General features: G+C 35.3%; 1 protein-coding gene across 1 annotated transcript; it reads left to right on the plus strand.

Moving 5' to 3' along the window:
- The first annotated feature begins 429 nt into the window (after positions 1-429).
- ZBTB41 (zinc finger and BTB domain containing 41) lies at positions 430-14,611 on the plus strand. Its single transcript, XM_010021575.1, has 10 exons — positions 430-1,611; positions 3,594-3,801; positions 4,528-4,597; positions 7,026-7,173; positions 7,902-8,031; positions 9,666-9,761; positions 10,285-10,391; positions 11,829-11,934; positions 12,956-13,044; positions 13,811-14,611. Exons 1-10 carry the CDS (start codon positions 489-491, stop codon positions 14,452-14,454), a joined length of 2,721 nt encoding a protein of 906 aa, XP_010019877.1. The 5' UTR covers positions 430-488; the 3' UTR covers positions 14,455-14,611.
- Positions 14,612-19,323: the final 4,712 nt, after the last annotated feature.

Below are 19,323 nucleotides of genomic sequence, written 5' to 3' on the forward strand. Positions count from 1 at the left end.
AGGGGCCGGGCGCCCGGCGGGAGAAGCAGAAGAGCTGTCTGGGTGTGTTGGGGTTAAACGGAAAGCGAGTGCGCTTCGGAGTAATAATAATAACGGTGTACGCCCATTCCGGGGTATTTCACGGGCTATATGTGTCTAGGGAGCAAAACCAGCCCAAGCCGCCTCTTTCGATCTAATAATAGGCAGTGTCGGCTCGCCTGCTCTGAGTAGTGTTATGCCATGGTCTGAAATGGGAAGTAATGAGATTTTAGTAATTTAATAAAAGTTTAAGGTGTGCAGGGTAGATAAAACCAAGAGTAAAGTACAGAAAGTGTTAATAGAGAAAGAAGCTACTGTTCAGTGCCTAGAATAATTTGTATCGTAATTCTTTTGCAGATTATGAAATTACTGTTGCATATTTTCTCAAGGTCTGGAGCAGAGCAAAGTCTTCACAAGAATTTCTTGCCAATCACCTATGAAGCTCCTGATTTTGAAGTTGCACTTCTGCAATGAAGAAAAGGAGACGGCTCGCTGCAAATCTAAACGAAAAGGTTCACCTTGGCCATGAGAAAGACGCTTCAGAGCAGATTCTTGTAGTAGACTGTGCACAGAAAATTGTCTCAAAGGCTGCAGAAGTAGCTCCTGCAGATCAGCGTGAATCTTCCAAAGAACTTTCGCCATCACCAGAACAAAGAAAGCTCCTAAGCTCATTGCAGTATAACAAAAATCTACTGAAATACTTAAATGACGATAGACAGAAACGTCCATCATTTTGTGATTTACTCATTATTGTAGAAGGGAAAGAATTTAGTGCTCACAAAGTTGTAGTGGCTGTTGGGAGTAGTTATTTTCATGCCTGTTTGAGTAAAAATCCAAGCACTGATGTTGTCACCTTAGATCATGTAACTCATTCTGTCTTTCAGCATCTGCTTGAGTTTCTTTACACCTCAGAGTTTTTTGTGTATAAAAATGAAATTCCGTTAGTGCTGGAAGCAGCAAAATTTTTAGATATCATAGATGCAGTGAAGTTACTAAATAACGAAAGCATTTCTAACGTACAGACTGATGTGGCGACTGATGTGCCTACACCAGTAGAAACACTCAATGAACTGACAGGTAAACTATTAAACAGTCATCAGTGCACTTTTTGTGGTCGAAGTTTCTGCTACAAGAAGTCCTTAGAAAATCATTTGGCTAAAGCCCACAGATCCCTTTCACTGGAAAGAAAGCATGGGTTAAAAATGGTTGAGAAGGCCAGCCTTTCCACTAGATGTTCTACAAGAAACCGCAAATATCCAGCTAAACTGGATAACAGTGACAATGAAAGTGATGATGCCTCTGACAGCAATTTGGAGAAAGTCAGTTCTGACAAGGAAACGTCTGATAGAAGTGAATTTGAAGACAGTGAAAGTGAGTGCAATGCTGATGAAGAGGGACAGGAAGAGGAAATGTCAGGTGAAGATTCAGAGTCTGAAGAACAAAGTGAAAAAGAACAGAATGATGCTGAAGAGGGTTCTGAGGCCGTTGATTCAATGGGAAATATTCCTGAAGGCTTAGCTCCAGTCGTCATTCAAAGCAGTAGCAAAAAACTACTGCAGTGTCCCAAGTGTGACAAAAAATTTGATCGAATAGGTAAGAACAAGCCAGGTGAATGGTGGTGCTATCTGTGTGGGAAATAAACTGGACTGTTTCTCCGTCCTAGAGAGTGAAGATCAGAATTTCTGAATCACTGACCCAGTATGCTGCTGATTTTCTTAAATGTAATAAGTTGTTACGTCTATGGTAACAAACAGTTTCAATAAATTAACTGAGTGCATTAATTGAAAAAATCTGCAAATACTAAATTTATTTCTCTTTCACAGCTCTGGATTCCGGCTGTTAGTGTGGCATGTAAGAACAGCCTTGAAAAAGGAGGGAAACACAGCAAGATACTAAGTCTGCAGAAATTTCTTGAATGAAGTCTGAGACCTTTACTGCCAAATTAATTTTAAGTAACAAAGCTGTCATTGTTGCTGTAGTATAACAGCACCATTGTCAAACAGCCTGAAATTCTTCCATTCTATATGATGTGTAGATGCTTAGGACTCAGTCACTGACTTCTAGCTTGATTCTTCTTGTCTGTGGTTAGCACCAACTAATACTTTGTCAGCTTAAGCTGTTGTGTTAGGATTGTTAATGTTACAGTCAAATCTAGACTTACAGTTACTTGGGATATTGGAAGAGTAGAAATTCTGCCCTGTCATGTCCAATGCTTTCCTGTCCTCTTCTCCCATATTAAAAGTAAATTACTGCTCTATTCCAGAATTTCTGTATTCTTTCAGCTGGAATAAACGGTTAATGATGATCACGTAAGGTATTGACTTCCTTTCAATCATGGGGATCAGGAAAGAAACAGTTCCTCATACTGTTAGGTATTTTTTGGTGTTTTTAGGTGCATTGTGTCTTATAATTTTGAAATTTTAGGAGTTTAGGAAAATGGATGGAGGTAGTGTGTGTGTTAATTCCTACTTACACAGTGTATTTAGCTTGCTGAGGTGAAGTGAATTTTCCAGGGTCACAAATTATATCATAGAAGTTATTTAAAACAAAAAATGTGGGACTTAACTGTTCCTGTAATGCCGTATCTTAAAGTAATAAAGGAATTTTCTGAGTTTGAGGGGGTTTTTAATATTGAGAGGCTACTATGCAGAAATAAATAGCTTATGAGTAAAGTTGTGATGGTACAATTTAGTTTTGCATGCATTGGAAGCCTTTTTCTCTTTGCATGTTCATAACGTTGAATTCTAGCTTTGTGCTCAAAAAATACATGAAAATATCATTAAAACAAGTGAAAGTGACACAAAATATTTCCTTACAAGCTTGTTTAGTGGTAGACGATTTATATTTTAAATTATGAGCTATAGTACTTTTTTTTTTTTTTTCTTCTCTATCTAACTCCCCAAACCATGGTGTATATTCTACAGAGAAAAAAGTTATCTAGTAGCAGGGACCCTGCTATTGATTTGTGGTAGGTAGACAGACCCTCAGCTTAGGATGGATTCTGTCCTTGGGGAAGAAAACTGGCAAACAGAAGAGGGAATATAAGCAGCATGGAAGAAATTAGAGTAGTATTTTTATTTACGGTAATATCTTGGTTGCCAAATATATAGATCATTTGCAATGGTCTGTAGCATACATTTGGTGTATTGTTGTTTGAAAGTACCTTTAGAAATAAGCAGTTTGTTGCAAGGCTGTTCCCTGTTACGAAAAAGTCCTTCGCAATCAGTACCGCATGAAAGACTAGTGGTGTAACTTTTGGTTCTTAAGAACAGAGTATGCTGTAGGGTTGAACAAGAGGGATTGGTAACCTTCATACAGATATAACAGTAATACAGAGCCCTTTTATTTTTACTCTTTATCTTAAAAATACCTAAGGTAGAAGTGTATGGGTCAAGCACTGTATGTGATCACTGTGCAGTTTTCAGTGGTGTAAACCAGTAGAAATCTTTAGATGTGTGTGGAAGATACTTGACTGCTTTTGAGAGAGAGGTTATAGAACAAACCCCAAATGTGCATATTGTAGGTGATACCTTTTACAATTCATACTAATGGATTTTTTTGTTGTTGTCGTACAGGCAAATACGAGAGCCATACACGTGTACACACGGGTGAGAAGCCTTTTGAGTGTGATATATGTCACCAGCGCTATTCAACAAAGTCCAACCTGACAGTGCACAGAAAGAAGCACTCCAGTGATGCTGACTTTCATAAAAAGGAACACAAATGTCCCTACTGCAATAAGCTGCATGCAAGCAAAAAGACGTTAGCGAAGCACGTGAAGAGGCAAGTATGAGCAAATTTGTCTTGCATTTCTGAAGAATCTTCTTTTTTTTTAAGTTCAAAAGAAGATAAATGTATGTTCTGCATTATTTCTATAACTTTATAACTGTTTCTTCAAATAAGTATCTTTTCAAAAGACATGAGATTAGCAGTACCAACTAACCTGCCATGAGGAATGCACAGGGACTGACTAAATGGCACTAATGGTTCTGTGGGAGCTCTGCCATAGGTTTTTACTATAAATTTTAGAATTCTCAGATTAGCTAATACAGTGAGTCAGAATACAAGTCTTAATATTTATCTGTGTTGCTTTTAATTTGGAGGAAGAAAAAGATATCTTCTTTGATTTTAAATGTTGATGCTATACTGTTGATGATATAGGTGGATAAACCATTTCCATGCAGATTTTTTTAGGTGAATAATTTGTTTATGATAGGTCTAATTGTAATGCATTATTATTTACATACTGCTTTTTTCCTTTTTCTTTGTAAATATCCATAAAGCATTATAATTGAAACTGTTCTCTTACCAATTGTCATATGAGTATCTACAGGAATCTAGTAAACACTACTTTCCTTGTGCCTTTAGAATTCTTTAGCTATCAGTATTCTGTTCTGTGGTTTGGTGATCAGTTTCATAACACGTGGAGTTTAGAAATGGGTATTTAGTATTCGGGTGATCTTCATCTTTGAAAGTTATAGCTACTTTCAGCTTCTGTCTTTCTCCTAGGTTTCATCCAGAGAATGTACAAGAATTTCTTTCTATCAAAAAGACAAAGAGTGAAGGTTGGAAATGTGATGTAAGTAATACTTCAGTACTTTGGTGTTGGTGTTTTTTTCATATAGATACTATGTTTTGTGACTTGAATACTTCAGTGAAAATACCGCATAGTGTTTCTGTGGAATCTCAGTAAGCTTTGTATGTAATGGTATAAAATTCCTCTTTATGTGCTGATTTAATGGCTGAACTTGATCTGTATGTACAGCTTGTCACCGGGTAAATAATACCAAATTGAATTCTAAAATAGTTGAAAGCAGTATGTTTTAATGTGATCAGTTATTGCTGTTGTTAAATTACATAAATTTGCAGATAATTGGACTTAAGTGTTATGAATACTTTAAAAACTGTTTAAAAAGTGTTTGCTCTCCCGTTAATTATGCACATCAGACACTGACCATAATATATCCTGTTTTGGAAGACTCTCTCACTAGCGAGGAGAATAGATACGAAAAACTTTTTAGTTTAGCTGCATATGAGTATCAACAGAGTTGTAAATTTGTACATAATTTACTTCTAGTTGTAAAATTGTAGAAACCTTTCCTTGATTTTCCTCAGGAGAGATACATGTATGAAACTATATCTACTGTAAAAAGGAGTTTGTAGAACTCCAGTTCTCTATCTGTCTGCTGCTAAATGATATTTTAAGGTTCCAAATGTGGGGTGTTACTGGGTTTTTTTTAAGGGAATCAGTTTACCCTTTTTTCAAGGCAGCTGTTTTGTTTGTGCAATCTGCTTTATGCACCTGTATGTCTGTAATATTAGGTGCTATAACATAATTACTAACCTTGCTTTGTTTTGAACTTTCACTTATAAACATATAGTAGGAGGTTGGGAGATACCAGCTGTAGGAAACTGTAAGGTTCATTCTGCTGGTGATGGTACCATGGCTGGATGTATTCTATTACATCGATGACCAGACAGTGTTATCTTCCAAATGAAGTTACACTGTGTAAACGTATTATAGATTCTGTTTATTACTGGATAAGAAATGTTTTTATAGTGGGAATCAATCATGCAACATTACTGATGTTCGTTTCTTGGAAAGTACTCTTACCAGATGAATGTTTTGGTAAACTCCACTTTGGGGTTTGGTTGTTGGGTTTTGTTAAGTTTATGTTAACTAGATTTTTTTCAAGACATGAGCTGCTGCTCTTGTGCTGCTGATGCGCACTCAAAACAAGCTCGAATTGAAAGCAGGGGTAGAATTTTAGCTTTTATAGCAGCTGGAGAATGAACAGAACCCTTAGGAACTGTGACTTTGTTTTCAGGTTGTTTAGTATGTTCTGAGGGCTGAGGTGCTACAGATGTAAGCTGCAGGATTTCTTCAGGTTGTTGGTTTATGCTGTAGTCCATGTGTGAACACCAGGATTTGGTGACCATACTTTAATCCGTGAGGAATATGAGCAAATTCACAGAAACAGTAGAGTATTAATAGTAAAGAAAAGCAAGAAGGCCATTATACTTTTTACAGGTATGGGATTTTCTTACACTTATATTTAACATTAATAAGTTTTTAAACAAATAAACCTCCTGTTCCTTCTGATTTCCTGAGACTAAAAGTGTTATCCAGGTGTGCTCTGAGAAACTGATTGCACAATTTAATCTATGGGAGTTAGGTAAGTACTAAATTCAGCTATTATAAACAATGGCAACAGTTTCACAATGAAATCAGTGAGTGAGCCCTGTGTTGATTTATGTTAGATCATAGGGCCCTGATGTTGAATTGTAATACCTAGTTTAAATGCCTAAATTTGAGCTGTGGCTTCAATTCTGTAATTGAACTGCATGCTTACTTTAATGACTCTACTAGCGATTCTTCTACACTTAAGTTTTGATTCTTCTGAAAACAGTACTAAAAAGCTCACATAATTTTAACATTGTGAAAGTTCTGTATCTCTAAAATATATTTTGAATTATATTTCTTTGTTGGTATTGGCATTTTCTCTTTAATACATGCTGTCAGAGAATTTCCCAGAGGAAATAAAGGAGCAGGTATGACTCTAGTTCTTCAGTAGCTTATACTACAACAGCTTTTACCACAGTCCCGCCGAGCTGTTTCCTGTCCAAAACCAATCCAAAGCTATTTGATTTTTTTCAGTTGGGTTATTTTCTGCAAAGTTACTGTGTTGAAACACCCTAGAAAAGAGTCAGTAGAAGGAAGGGGGGAACATGTAACTGTATGCAGGCGTTGCCAGTAGTTTGAGTTAGGCTGCCGTGGATTGGCATAATAATATATGGAGTGCAATCCAGTAGGGTTTATGTAGAACACAGATTTTTTTATGTTGACTGCAAGACTTTAGAAGTGGGGATAGAGTGTGCTTTTGAAGAATACATGTTTAATTTTACATTGCTGCATAGAGCAGATGAACTAAATTTAAGAGTTTATGAATAGGAATATAATCTGGTTATAACTGATGTATCTTTGACAAATTGTGTTATCATTTTAGATTTGTAAGAAATCTTTCACTCGAAGACCTCATTTAGAAGAGCATATGATCCTTCACTCTCAGGATAAACCTTTTAAGTGTACCTACTGTGAAGAGCATTTTAAATCCCGATTTGCAAGACTGAAACATCAAGAAAAATTCCATCTCGGTATAGAAACATCCTTCTGACATGTAAACAATAGATTTAAAGTAAAACCTTCCTCTACCATTATATGTCCTGACCAGTTCGGTATCCAGCCAACCTCTTTTTTTAGTTCTCTCTTTTCCAATATTGTGGGGGAGTTGGGTTGTTGGTTTTGGATTTTTTTTGGGGGGTGTTTGTTGGTTGATTTTTTTACTTTTCTGTTCAGCTGTCTTTTAAAGGCATTGTATTGTACCTATATAAATGCAGAGAGGTTTTTTGGGTAGAATGATTAAGGTCAGTTTTGTTTTAAAATCTTTTTGTATGAAATTGGTTCTCAAGTACGGAGTCAGAGTCTTCCTAAAGTTTTCCAAAGACCTTTTTATTTTGTTGAGAAGTATTCTGAAGACTTCTTTATTACTATTAATTATTTCTGCCAGGTAGGAACTGGATTGGTGATAGTAATAGGAATTCATTTTTTCAAACAGTCTAAGTGAACTTAATTACTTTTGACTATTCTAAATTTTTGCTTTACAATTGTGAAATTTGCCAAAATACCAGGTATTAGAAATAACTTTTCTGAGAAGAAAGTGCTCAGTCTAATTAAAGTATGCTGACTGTACTAAACATTAGTAATTTGTTGGACAAAACTTCTGCTTTGTAAATTGATGAGGGCTTTCACAAGTAACCAGTCTGTACATCTTGTTTGGTTTAACTGACAGTTAATAATGCTGTGTCTGTCTGTCTCCTTGTAGGGCCTTTTCCTTGCGATATTTGTGGCCGCCAATTTAATGATACAGGAAATTTGAAACGCCATGTAGAGTGTACTCATGGAGGAAAGAGGAAATGGACATGTTTCATCTGTGGAAAATCTGTTCGGGAGCGGTAAGGAGTTGCATGACCACTTGAACTTGAGCAGAACAGAGTGATATTTATAGAGTGTTTTAATTCTGAATATGGTTTAGCTTTGAATTTTTGGCTTAAATGAGGCCATTTGAGAAGGCTACTATATTAAAAGGTAGCACCAGAACCACAGGTAGCATGTGGTTTTCTGATGACCCCTAAAATTAAGGGTAACGCCTGTAGGTAATTAATTATAAGGCAGAACTATATTTAAAAAGTCTTACCTGTAATTCACTTTGGGTTCCTGTGTTGTGCAAGAACATCTTGCCATAGATATTTTGGTAAATAAACTGATGAGTACAGGAAGATCAGGAGCACTGGTAAGAATGACTAAGAAGAAATTGGACTTCTACTGACATGATTTCATGGAAGATAGAATAATAGTGTACGACCTTTGCTGCTGCTTGTCTAAATGGAGGAAACAAATGTTATTTTAGCACTTTGAAAAGTGGAAGCTCTAAAAGTTGGGTCATAAATTTTAGTATGTAAAAAATCATAGGAAAGCTGTAGAAATGTGATTCCCTTCCCTTTCAATTTTACACATATGGGGGTAAAAAAATGTGGATTTAAGTGATCATTTACATTGCTTCTGTGAAGGTGTCTTGCATTGCTCTATAACGGAGATCTTCAAAGTTTACCAAATGGTGATTTATGTTTAGGTTCTGAAACAATAAGCCTTATATTTGTTTGTTTGCTTGTATTGACAGAATACAGCTTCATCTCAGTGAACCTGGCAAAGATTCTAGTTATGTTCTGTTTGAGCTATATAAAAATATATGAGTTTGTGTAATGCAGTATGTGTTCTTGATATGGTTTTTTTTTTCCAATGACTGGCAAAGACCAGACCACCAGAAGTATTGCAAGAGGAAGAGTTGTCCCTAGTGGGTTTTGTTGGTGGTGTGAATTTTCTAGTTGTTTGGTCAATAGGGTATGCATGTGTTAAAAGAAAATGCACAAATGCAATAATGAAATAGTAAACAAACAAGCTATAAAGCACAGATAGTCTTTCAGTTCTATAAAGCTCATTTATGTTATATAAGGCAGTTGAGTATTTAAATGTTGTTGCTCTTTTTAGAAAAGATAAAATTTTTGTGTACAGCAATAAAAAATTTTTTTGGGGAAAAAAAAAATGTACTGAAGGAGATTGAAGAATTTTCTCTTTTGTTTAGTTCACACACTTACCAGCTATTTATGCATTAAATGTTACTGCCTGAATCCTTTGCTTGAGGGGAATTTCTATCTGCATGCACAGTTTTTTAACATCCACAATCCAAATTTCCTTCAAGTCTGATTTTCAAGCTCTGACTTAGATATACATACAGACACAAGAAAATTATTACATAGAAAATGCTGACAAGCTTGATGTTTTCTTCAGTTTATGCTGGGACAATGTTTTGTTTCTTTGTTTATATTGTTTCCAGACCCAGCAGGTTCAATAAATAGCATACAGTGCCTTTGAATGTATGTATCTATGTGTATATCTGAATAAATTGATGATGCAGTTATTTGTATATATTGTGATCCCTCAGAGTTAAAGAAATTGAGAAGAAATCTGTTTAACTTTAAAGTGGCAGTGACATTGCTTAAAATTAAATTTTACTGCCTTTGTTAAACAGAACAACTTTGAAAGAACATCTGAGAATTCATAGTGGAGAGAAGCCTCATCTTTGCAGTATTTGCGGACAGAGTTTTCGTCATGGAAGCTCTTACAGGTACAGATTTTTATTAGATAAGCTGCTAAACTGTCTCACTTATTTGGTGGTACATATGTATTCATGTTACCAACATAATTCTTCAAAATGTATGTGTTTTGATTTATACGAATTCTGAGAGCATTAGTAAATGCTTTAAACATGCTTAAATATTGAAAAAAGATTAATCTGTAAGAAGTCATTTAATTTTTAATACTTCAGTGGTTTAAACACAGACAGAATCCCATACAAATCTTGTATCAGAGTTTACTTTCTTGCACATCTAAAACTTGCATCTTTGTTATTCAAAGAGAAAATAAGCGGAAGACTAAAATATCCTACAAAGTTAACATCACATAAGAGTTTAGCTCTGTTCCTTCTTGCTTTCTAAGAGCAGTTTAGGCATACCTCATCTGAAGTTTATTTCCTGATATTTGTGTGAAGCACTAAAGAGTATGTTTTCTGGTATTTTGCATTGAATTAGCAGTAGATTATGTTAAAAGTATTACATTTTATGGTTATATTTGTGACTGTAAATATACAGACTTCACCTAAGAGTCCACCATGATGACAAGAGATATGAATGTGAAGAATGTGGGAAGACATTTATTCGGCATGATCACCTGACAAAACATAAAAAAATACACTCAGGTAGGTATTTTCTTTGAAAATTGTTTTTTATATTACTATTTTGAAATAAGATCGAATGAAAAATTAATTATGGATTTTTTTCTTTCAGTACATGCTATGTTTTAGGCCTGATAAAAGTTCCTCTCACTATTTTTAAAGTTTACTAAAGTAGGGTTAATCTTACATGTGTTTTCAAAGTTTAAAAGCAAAGTGTTTCCTCCATGTTAACATAGAAAGCTGAGGGACAGTCAAAAACATGTAACAGTAAATTGCTTTAAAAATAATAAAAAAAAGCAAAAGTGAAAAAGGAGGATTTTTTTAAATGAGTCCAGATTTCTTTTTTTTAATAGCAATTGCGTGAAACATTATTACCACAACACAGAAGAAGCTGTCACAGTCTCTTGACAAAGTTTGTACACTGATCACTTTAATGTAAGAACATCAAAGAGGTGTTTCTGAAGTCTGTTATTGGGGAAGAAGGAGGGAAGGAAGGTGGTGGGAGTCAACCCTGAGAACAGCCAGATGGGCATAATCAGGAAGAATTAAAAATATCTGTTGGCACTGATAGCAGATACTTATAGTATCAAATGTACAGGAAAAGCAAAGATTCACTAGGGGCTTTTTGAGAACAGGATCCGAAGGGAATGAGGCCTTCTAGGAGGCAAAATACTTTCTAGGCAGCATGAAAATATGAAAGTGATCAGAGTCTAAACTTCCCGAGCCTTTATTTTGAAGGACAGCTTCTTTTTTTTTTTTTTGTGTTTGAAGTCATAATGTCTGCTATAAAATAAAGAAATCTCTGAAAACTCAAGTACAAAAAAAAAAAAATCCTCTTTTCTACTCTATTTGCTTTTCCCTCCTCTAGAAAGTTACATTCTTTGACTGTCCACACTCCTCCTACTTACATGAGAAGAAATACTCTGCCACTTTATGGAAGATCTCAAGATGACTAAAAAGAACCAAGATACTTTTAAACAGCAGCCTAAAAGAAAAAGGTAACTATGTAAATCAGGATAATTAAAAAGATAAATACTGTGATGTAATTTTCAGTTCTAAAATTAGTAGCTGAAAATAATTAGTGTGTTTAAATAAGCCTCTGTTTTTAGAGCCCCTGAATTATTGAAGATAGCACATTTCGGGTCACAATGAGGAGAGTAGGTTCCTAGTCATTCACTTGTACCTCTCATGCAGTAGGTGTCTGGGGAAGTGTCTCTTAACTCATGAATGTGAATTTAATTGTAGAAATGACAAAAGTTCAGTAATGGTCATATATAACATGTGGTAAAAGTCTTTACTCTGATAGAAGCAACCTAATTCCTGAATTTTGTTCTTTGGTATTCTTCTCTGAGTAAGGTGTGGATGAGCTTGGTTGGCTGAACTCTGTGAACATGGATCTACGGTTTTATGATTATAGTTCCAGAAGATTTAATCAAAATTTATTGAATTTTGCCCATATAGGTGAAAAAGCACATCAGTGTGAAGAATGTGGAAAATGTTTTGGCCGTAGAGATCACCTTACCGTTCATTATAAAAGTGTTCATCTCGGAGAAAAAGTTTGGCAAAAGTAAGTGTGGGGTTTTTGTAGCTGTGTAAATACTTCTGTACTGTAACTGATTTTGTTGGGACTTGCATGTTCGTGCAGAATTCTAGCAGTCCATGTGTTTGTCATGCCTGTTACCTTAGTCTTGATAGAGATGAAGTGGATGTCAAAAAAGTACGTTCATAGTTTAATCAAGATGTTTTCTTCGAATCATAATAAAGTAAATAAAACCATAAAAAAGAGTCAAATTTTCATCTGTCAATTAGCTGTGTCAGTGGTGTTCTAAACTGATGGTTTGATGTAATATTGTCATTGCAGACTAGTTAAGACTGAAATACTGGACATCATTTAAGCACTGTGAGAACTGTCCCACTTAAGCACTGTGAGAACTGTCCCACACTTAGGTATTTTAGAAGTTGGTAGAAGATTAGGGGCTCTGAAAGTAGGTAAAAACTTTGAAACCTAAGTTATGTCTATAAATTGAAAATGCAGTAGGGTTTTTAAATTCCTGAGCTCCAAAAACAACTGTTTCAGAGATTTCAAATAAACTGAGACCTACTTGTTTTTCAAATGATGCTTTAACTGCTTGTACTCATTCGTGTTGTGTAGAAGCCACTATAGATACGTCTGTGTTGAAAGTACAGTACCTTTGTCTGCTTGTTCTGCTTGGTTTTTCTTAGTAGCCAGTAGCCTACTTTATTTATGGCGCAAGTCTGCCAAAGTGAAAGCCTTTTGTGGATGTTGGGCAAAACCCGTTACTTAAGGATATTCTGTGTATCAGAAAAGAAGTTTTAGTGGCTTTTGCTTTGTAATACCAAGTGCCAATCTCAGAAGAGAGTAAGACTGAATATTGAAAAGAATCTTACTGACCTTATTGGTACACAGGTGCCAGGATATATGAACATAAGTGAGGAAATTTGGAAACTTTGATATTCAGTTATTTTGCAGTTAAAGATTTCAGAAAGGAGTGTGCACATAGCTTTATTGTTTGTTGGTTTACAAAAAGAATAAAAATCTAACATGAAATGTCTTTTCTTCTTTAAAGATACAAAGCAACATTTCATCAGTGTGAAGTCTGTAAGAAAGTTTTTAAAGGCAAATCAAGTTTGGAAATGCATTTTAGGACACATTCAGGTAAAAGTAAAATAAGCCCCAAGAAAACAACAAACCATGTAGGAATGTATTTTTATGCATCACCATCGATGGAATTATTTAATTCATTATGGTTACTGAGCATTCAGGGCAAGAGTAGCAGGAAGAAGCAAGACTTCTTACTCTTTCTCATACGCTGGTCGTTCTACCCTCTGAATGTATCAGCTGAAACACTGATAATCCTCAACACAGGTTTGCAGTATGCTCTCTACACCTCTTTTTTTAGTTTACTGGTGTACATTCTCACCAAATTTACCCAGACCATGTAACTATTTTTGTGGTCCAGGGAATTTCAAGTGGTAATCTAAACAAGGATTTGAAACCCCTTTGGAAAGTTTTATGTACTTATCTGTTTGACTTTGGTTTTCTTGCCTTATGTTTAGGAATATCATTGTCCTTTTGAAATACATAGAAGTACAGATTGAGCTCATTTAATACCAGTATCGTAACAGTTTAAAGACTGTTCTTTTTTATTTGGTTTATATTCTGATTATCTTTGTGTGTACCTGACAGAAATCCCATGAATTGAGAGAATTGTATGTAAGGAGAAGGGTATGCTAATAGAACTTCTAAACAAATATATAACGGCTCCCCTGATTCCGAAATCGATGCTAAACATATGCTCCTTGTTTTCAGTAAAATTGTTTTATACTAGGTCTCCATGCCATAATCCATGTATGTATTTGTGTATTTATGTGTGACATGGTGTTACTCAGAATAACTGATTCTTACTTTTCTGTCTTTACAGGCGAGAAACCCTACAAATGTCAAATCTGTAATCAGTCTTTTAGAATTAAGAAGACATTAACAAAACACATGGTTATTCATTCAGATGCTCGACCTTTTAATTGCCAACACTGCCATGCAACATTTAAACGAAAAGACAAGCTGAAGTATCATATTGATCATGTTCATGGATCAAAGGCTGCAGAAGAGGCATTGACATCTTCTTCAGAGGAAAAGCTAGTCCCCTTGCCAGTGCAGTACACCTCTGATGACAAAGTTTACCAAACTGAGGCTAAACAATATGTGGAACAGTCCAAAGCATATCAATCAGAAGCCAAAACTTTGCTACAGAATGTATCTACGGAAGTATGTGTGCCTGTGACTCTGGTACCGGTTCAGATGTCTGATCCACAAGCTGATCTAGTACAGCATACTACTCAGTCACATGGCATTCTTCCTCCACAGCCTGAGCAGACAGATTATCAACGAGCAACAGATCTGTCATTTCTAGAGAAATACACTCTTACTCCACAGCCTGCAAATATTGTTCATCCTGTAAGGCCTGAGCAAATGTTGGATCCTAGAGACCAGTCATATCTTGGAACTTTACTGGGGCTAGATACAGCTCCTACTGTACAGAATATTTCAAACAGTGAACATTCATGATCAGACCATAACATTCCACCTAATTTACTAAGCCATTAGCCAACAGAAGGCTGATATGGCAATTAAAATTTATATTTTATATTTTATTTGGACTCATGAGTCTTCTGCATAGTTTTGGAAAACCAGGTTTGTTTACATGATATTTGAACATTTAGGCACATTTTGATGCATACTGAAAGAGTAAAATGTGATTTTAAGAGTTTTTAAAAATCTTATAGATGGTCTTCTAAAAATTGTGTTCTGAAATACCTTTAAGCATAGTGGCTGAAAAATGTAATTACATATCTGGCTATTAATTTAAAAAAAAATTGTTTGCCTTTCTGCATCTCACTTTGAGTTAACATTTTAAGTGTAATAGAAAGTATTCTGGAAGAATAAGGACTATATCAAATTCCTTAGAAATTGTAAGGGCAGGCAGGGATATAAACCACAGACTTTGTATTATGTTTCACACAGCAATTAAAATATAACTTTATTTGAACCCTCAGGCATTTTTGGAGGGTTTTAAAATCTGCTGGATTCTGGAACCTAGCCAATGGATACAGCAACTAGATTCTTCTGAAAAGTGATTCAGATATTTTATGCAGACACTAAACAGGGTGTTTGGTGATCCCCCTGAGTGTAATTAGGCTGCCTAAATTTGGCCTCTTAATTCTTCCTTGAGCTCTGTATGTTAAATAATGTGGGAACATCTAGACAATTATACTGTCTAATTTTCAACAGTTAGACCTATATAATCTTAATATACATTTTTTCCATGCTTTTCAACCTAGTTTGTCTTCTAAAGTGTGCCCCGCACTCTAACTTTGAAAGAAATGGGAGTATTTGCAAGGTCATTTTAATCTATGAACACTCATAAAGGATTGACATGGTTTATTCTTGTGAGAATGTAAGTTACACCAGGGTCCCACATTAGCATGCTCATTTTCAGGTTATCTGTGATGGAGAAGAAATTTTGAAGACTATTATTTCCAGAAGAGTACTCAACTTCTGTTGAAAAAAAGAAAGAAAGAATCAGTACTTATAAATCTCTAGTGAGTTACTAATGAAATTGTTTTGTTTCTCACTTTCTTGTACAGTGTTTATAAAACAAAGTCAAGCTCTTGAGAGTATTTTATGTCTAAGTATTTTTAGCTTTTTCTTTACTAGGCATAAGGATTTCGTTTTGGTTTTGTTTTGCTTTGGGTTTGGTTTTGTTTTTTTTGCAAAAGAATTGTTTTGAATTACAGGTCTCGTGTAATTCACAGTGAAATGGAGTATAATTTAACCTCGTCAAGCTTTCTATTTTAAGCCTACTTTAAAAATAATTATTCTGTGTTTGTTTGGTGAATATTATGCCAAAGAAAATACCTGAACTAATCTTTTCATCTTCAGTATTCCTCACAAGAATTATATATTAAGGCAGAATTTTCCCCAGGTTTTCCTGTTCTTAAATTATTATCTTAAAGAAACTTTAAAATGGGAAACTGGGCATACGTGTATTATTGTAACTGTTAAATTTATCCAATGACCTGAGCACAAGCAATCTGTGGTGAAAAGCTTTTTTTATCATTACAGTTCTATAAACTCTAAGTAGCATGGATCATTTTAAATCCTGTTCAAGTACTTTGGTGTTAGATTCTGTTAATCCCCATCTACTTCAGCTTTGAGCAGTTTGCAGGAGAGGGGCCAGAGCTGCCTGAATGTTCATATTTTGAAGCTTGTACCCTAATGAATCCTTAACCTAAACACACCAAAGATTTCTGTTAGCTGTTAAATAGTGGCAGAGTTATAGAATTTTAAGTGTTATCAATATTTAAATAGGACTTAGCCAAAGAAGCACAATAGAAGTCCTAAACTTTAAAAGTTCAGTTTCTAAAACAGGACTACATGTGTTTAACTGTTCTATGTTTGTATCTCTAAAGTAAACTTTAGAGCTGTGCTCTGGGAATGTTCGAACTGACATGCTGTAAATATATCTGGTAGGAAGCTGAATACTAGCAAATACACAGCAATAATGAGGCCATTGAATGCCACCTTCTGAAAGGACACTATCAAGTACTACCCTTCCTGCTAAGTCCACCTTCAACCCTTTTCAAAATAAAACTGTTTCTGTTATCCTTACACTCCATGTCTTGAAAATGGCTGGTTTATGTGTAGTTTTCAAGTCAACATGTATGTATTATATTCATATAAATGCTTCTGGACATGAAACATGACTTCCAGCATTTGTAATTGTACTGTTAAAAATAACCCAACATTAATGGTGTCAGTGCACTTGTCAGACTAAAAAGCCTAACTCTTTGTTATTTCTTGTTTTTTCTGTCCTACAGTAGAAAAAAAGTATTGTAGGATTTTGACAAAACAGTGTCTTGAAAGTAGTTGGTAACTAAATTTTTCTTTTTAAAATCCAGTCTGTTCAGAAGGCACTCTAGGAAAATACTAAAATGGAATTTGGCGCATGTTTACTTGATAATGTCCTTTTAAAAATTCTTTCATTATTGTGCCTTTTATATATATCCTGAATAATGGCTTTTTTCTCTAGTTCAGTTGACTATTTGGAAAACATTACGGTCAATATTTTCCAAAGGGCTTCATGTTTTTGGGTGCCCAAGAAGAAATAGACTATAAAAGGACTCATTTTTCAGAAAACAAGTGCTATCTTTCCTGTTTGGGTGACCAGAATTACTAGTCATTCCTGGAAAAAATTACCTACTAGTTCTTTGGCATTCTTTCGTTTGCAGATAACCCTACTAGTTAGTGTTTTTACCTGCTGGTCAGGCTGGATCATTGCCAGTTGACAGTGAAAGAAAATAGGAAAGCTTATGTGCTAGATACATAGTTTTTATTTTTTTAATATCATGAGCTGTAATTCTTATGGCTTTACATCTATTTAAAATTCATATATGAACAAAGTACATTTTCTTGGACTGGTACTTCATTTGGTAGGTGGAAGTAGCTGGTCTCTGCTTGACAGAGGAAGTTCCTCTTCGGAGGACTGGAGATGAAGGGCAGAGATCTGCACCTCACAGCTATATGGGTCGAAACTCCGTAGGTGTCTGATACCTCCATTTTAGTATGCATGTGTACTCATCCAAGAGTGCATATCCTATTGAGCATGGAGTGTGCTTTTACAATAAAGGCTATGTTTTATCTGGCAGTCACTGACTCAGTTGAACATTTGTTGCCAAAGAAGGAAGAAGCAGGTCTCTTAATAATGTCTTTAAAGAGTGATCAGTGGCACATTGCAGAAAGTTGTCTTTTCCACCAGCTGACCTTTAGGGAGCAGAGTGGATTCTGTGTTGGTACTCTGAACTGCTACATGGTTCTGAGAAATTATTGCACTTGTTCTGTTTAAAAATTGAATTCTGTATTTTTTGCTAAACAAAATTAAGTGGATTTAATGTTCAGTTTATTTATTTATATTGGAATTCCTTTTTTGAGCACTGACACTTTTCCTACAGAAGTATGGCTCTCACAGGTTCTTTTTCTGGTGAACATCAGTAATTGTAATGGTGATGATACATCTTCTGTAAGGCTGTGGTTTCCTTAAAAATTTAGTGCTACTTTAGTCTGGATTGTAATTCGGGTAGTTATTTTTAAAGATGGGTCATGCCAGAACACTATGACAAAAGACTTATTGGTATCATCAAAGAGCTAGGCTTACTTCCCTAGTAATGAATGTGAAAGAGCATCCCGAACGCTGAAGAATGCTTTGAAGGAATCACCTGATGACATGCTTGACTGAACATGAAATGTGTTACGGAGTGCTAAGGAATAAATGACCCTCAAGTTTTAAAATCTAAAATTATTTCTGTGTAGAAGTTAATGAATGTAGAGTTATGAATGAATTCTAAGAAGGATGTAGTAGTTTATTGTTTTCAGGGAAAAAAACCCCAACCTATTATCCAAAAGAAGCGAAATCCTATGTTGAGCATACCTGCGTAACTGATCCAGGTTGTGTGTTCTCCACATGACTGAAGCTGAAGGGAAATAGAACGTGTTTATCTGTAGGTCCTTGTGACTGCTGCCACATGCCATCTTTTTCTACAATACCATCTCACAGCACTTTGGTTGTTTCCATCATATGCATTGAAGAATGATACTGGCAGAATATAATGCAGGGCAGTCACTTTGCTTAAGCCCGGAAGGGTCTTTTTCCACGGTTCCTGAGAAATGTTTTGGTTTAAAAGGATTTAGTGGATTAAAGGTAACAATGGTGAAATTTTTTGAATCCCCCGTAACTGTTTTGATCATGTTTAAATGTTACTCCTTTTATATGAAAGAATAAGGTGAAATAAACTCAATATTTTGTCACTGGTATATAAGATAATGTGTTTTAAATGTGATCTGTATAGGTTGATATTTTAGGTGGAAGTCTTTAAGTAAAGTTGTCTTTTTTGGGGTAATTCTTTGCTGTAAGGAAAAGTTAGGAAGTGTACTGTAACTGTAGAAGTACTCAGTCCTATGTGTAATTTTGTTTGTTATGGAAAAGTAAAGTTCTTTTGTCTTAACACTGCTCGCTTCATAGGATTTCTTGCAGGGGTGCTTGCACTAGGTTTTGATTTCTCTCCGGGGCCCCTTTATATTTTAACAGCATGGAAACACAGCATTCTGTGTGTCTTTCAGCTTTAAAGCTCATGAAAGATAAACAAATGAGGCTTTTTTTTTTTCTTTTTTCCATTAAATTTGTGTGCATCTCATTCTACTTTAAAATATTTTGTAAATTAAATTTATTTGGAAAAATATTTGGCTTTGCTGGTTTTGTTTATGATACGGGAGGAGCTTTTTAGCGTGGGGATTTGTTTATTGTTTTTGCTGTTATTACCATCATCATCGTTTCATTGTGAAGCGCGGTTCGGGCGCTGCAGGTTCGCCCTCAGCCGCTCT

This window comes from Nestor notabilis, unplaced genomic scaffold (genome assembly GCF_000696875.1).
Source record: "Nestor notabilis isolate BGI_N333 unplaced genomic scaffold, ASM69687v1 scaffold28999, whole genome shotgun sequence".
Classification (NCBI taxonomy): Eukaryota; Metazoa; Chordata; class Aves; order Psittaciformes; family Psittacidae; genus Nestor; species Nestor notabilis.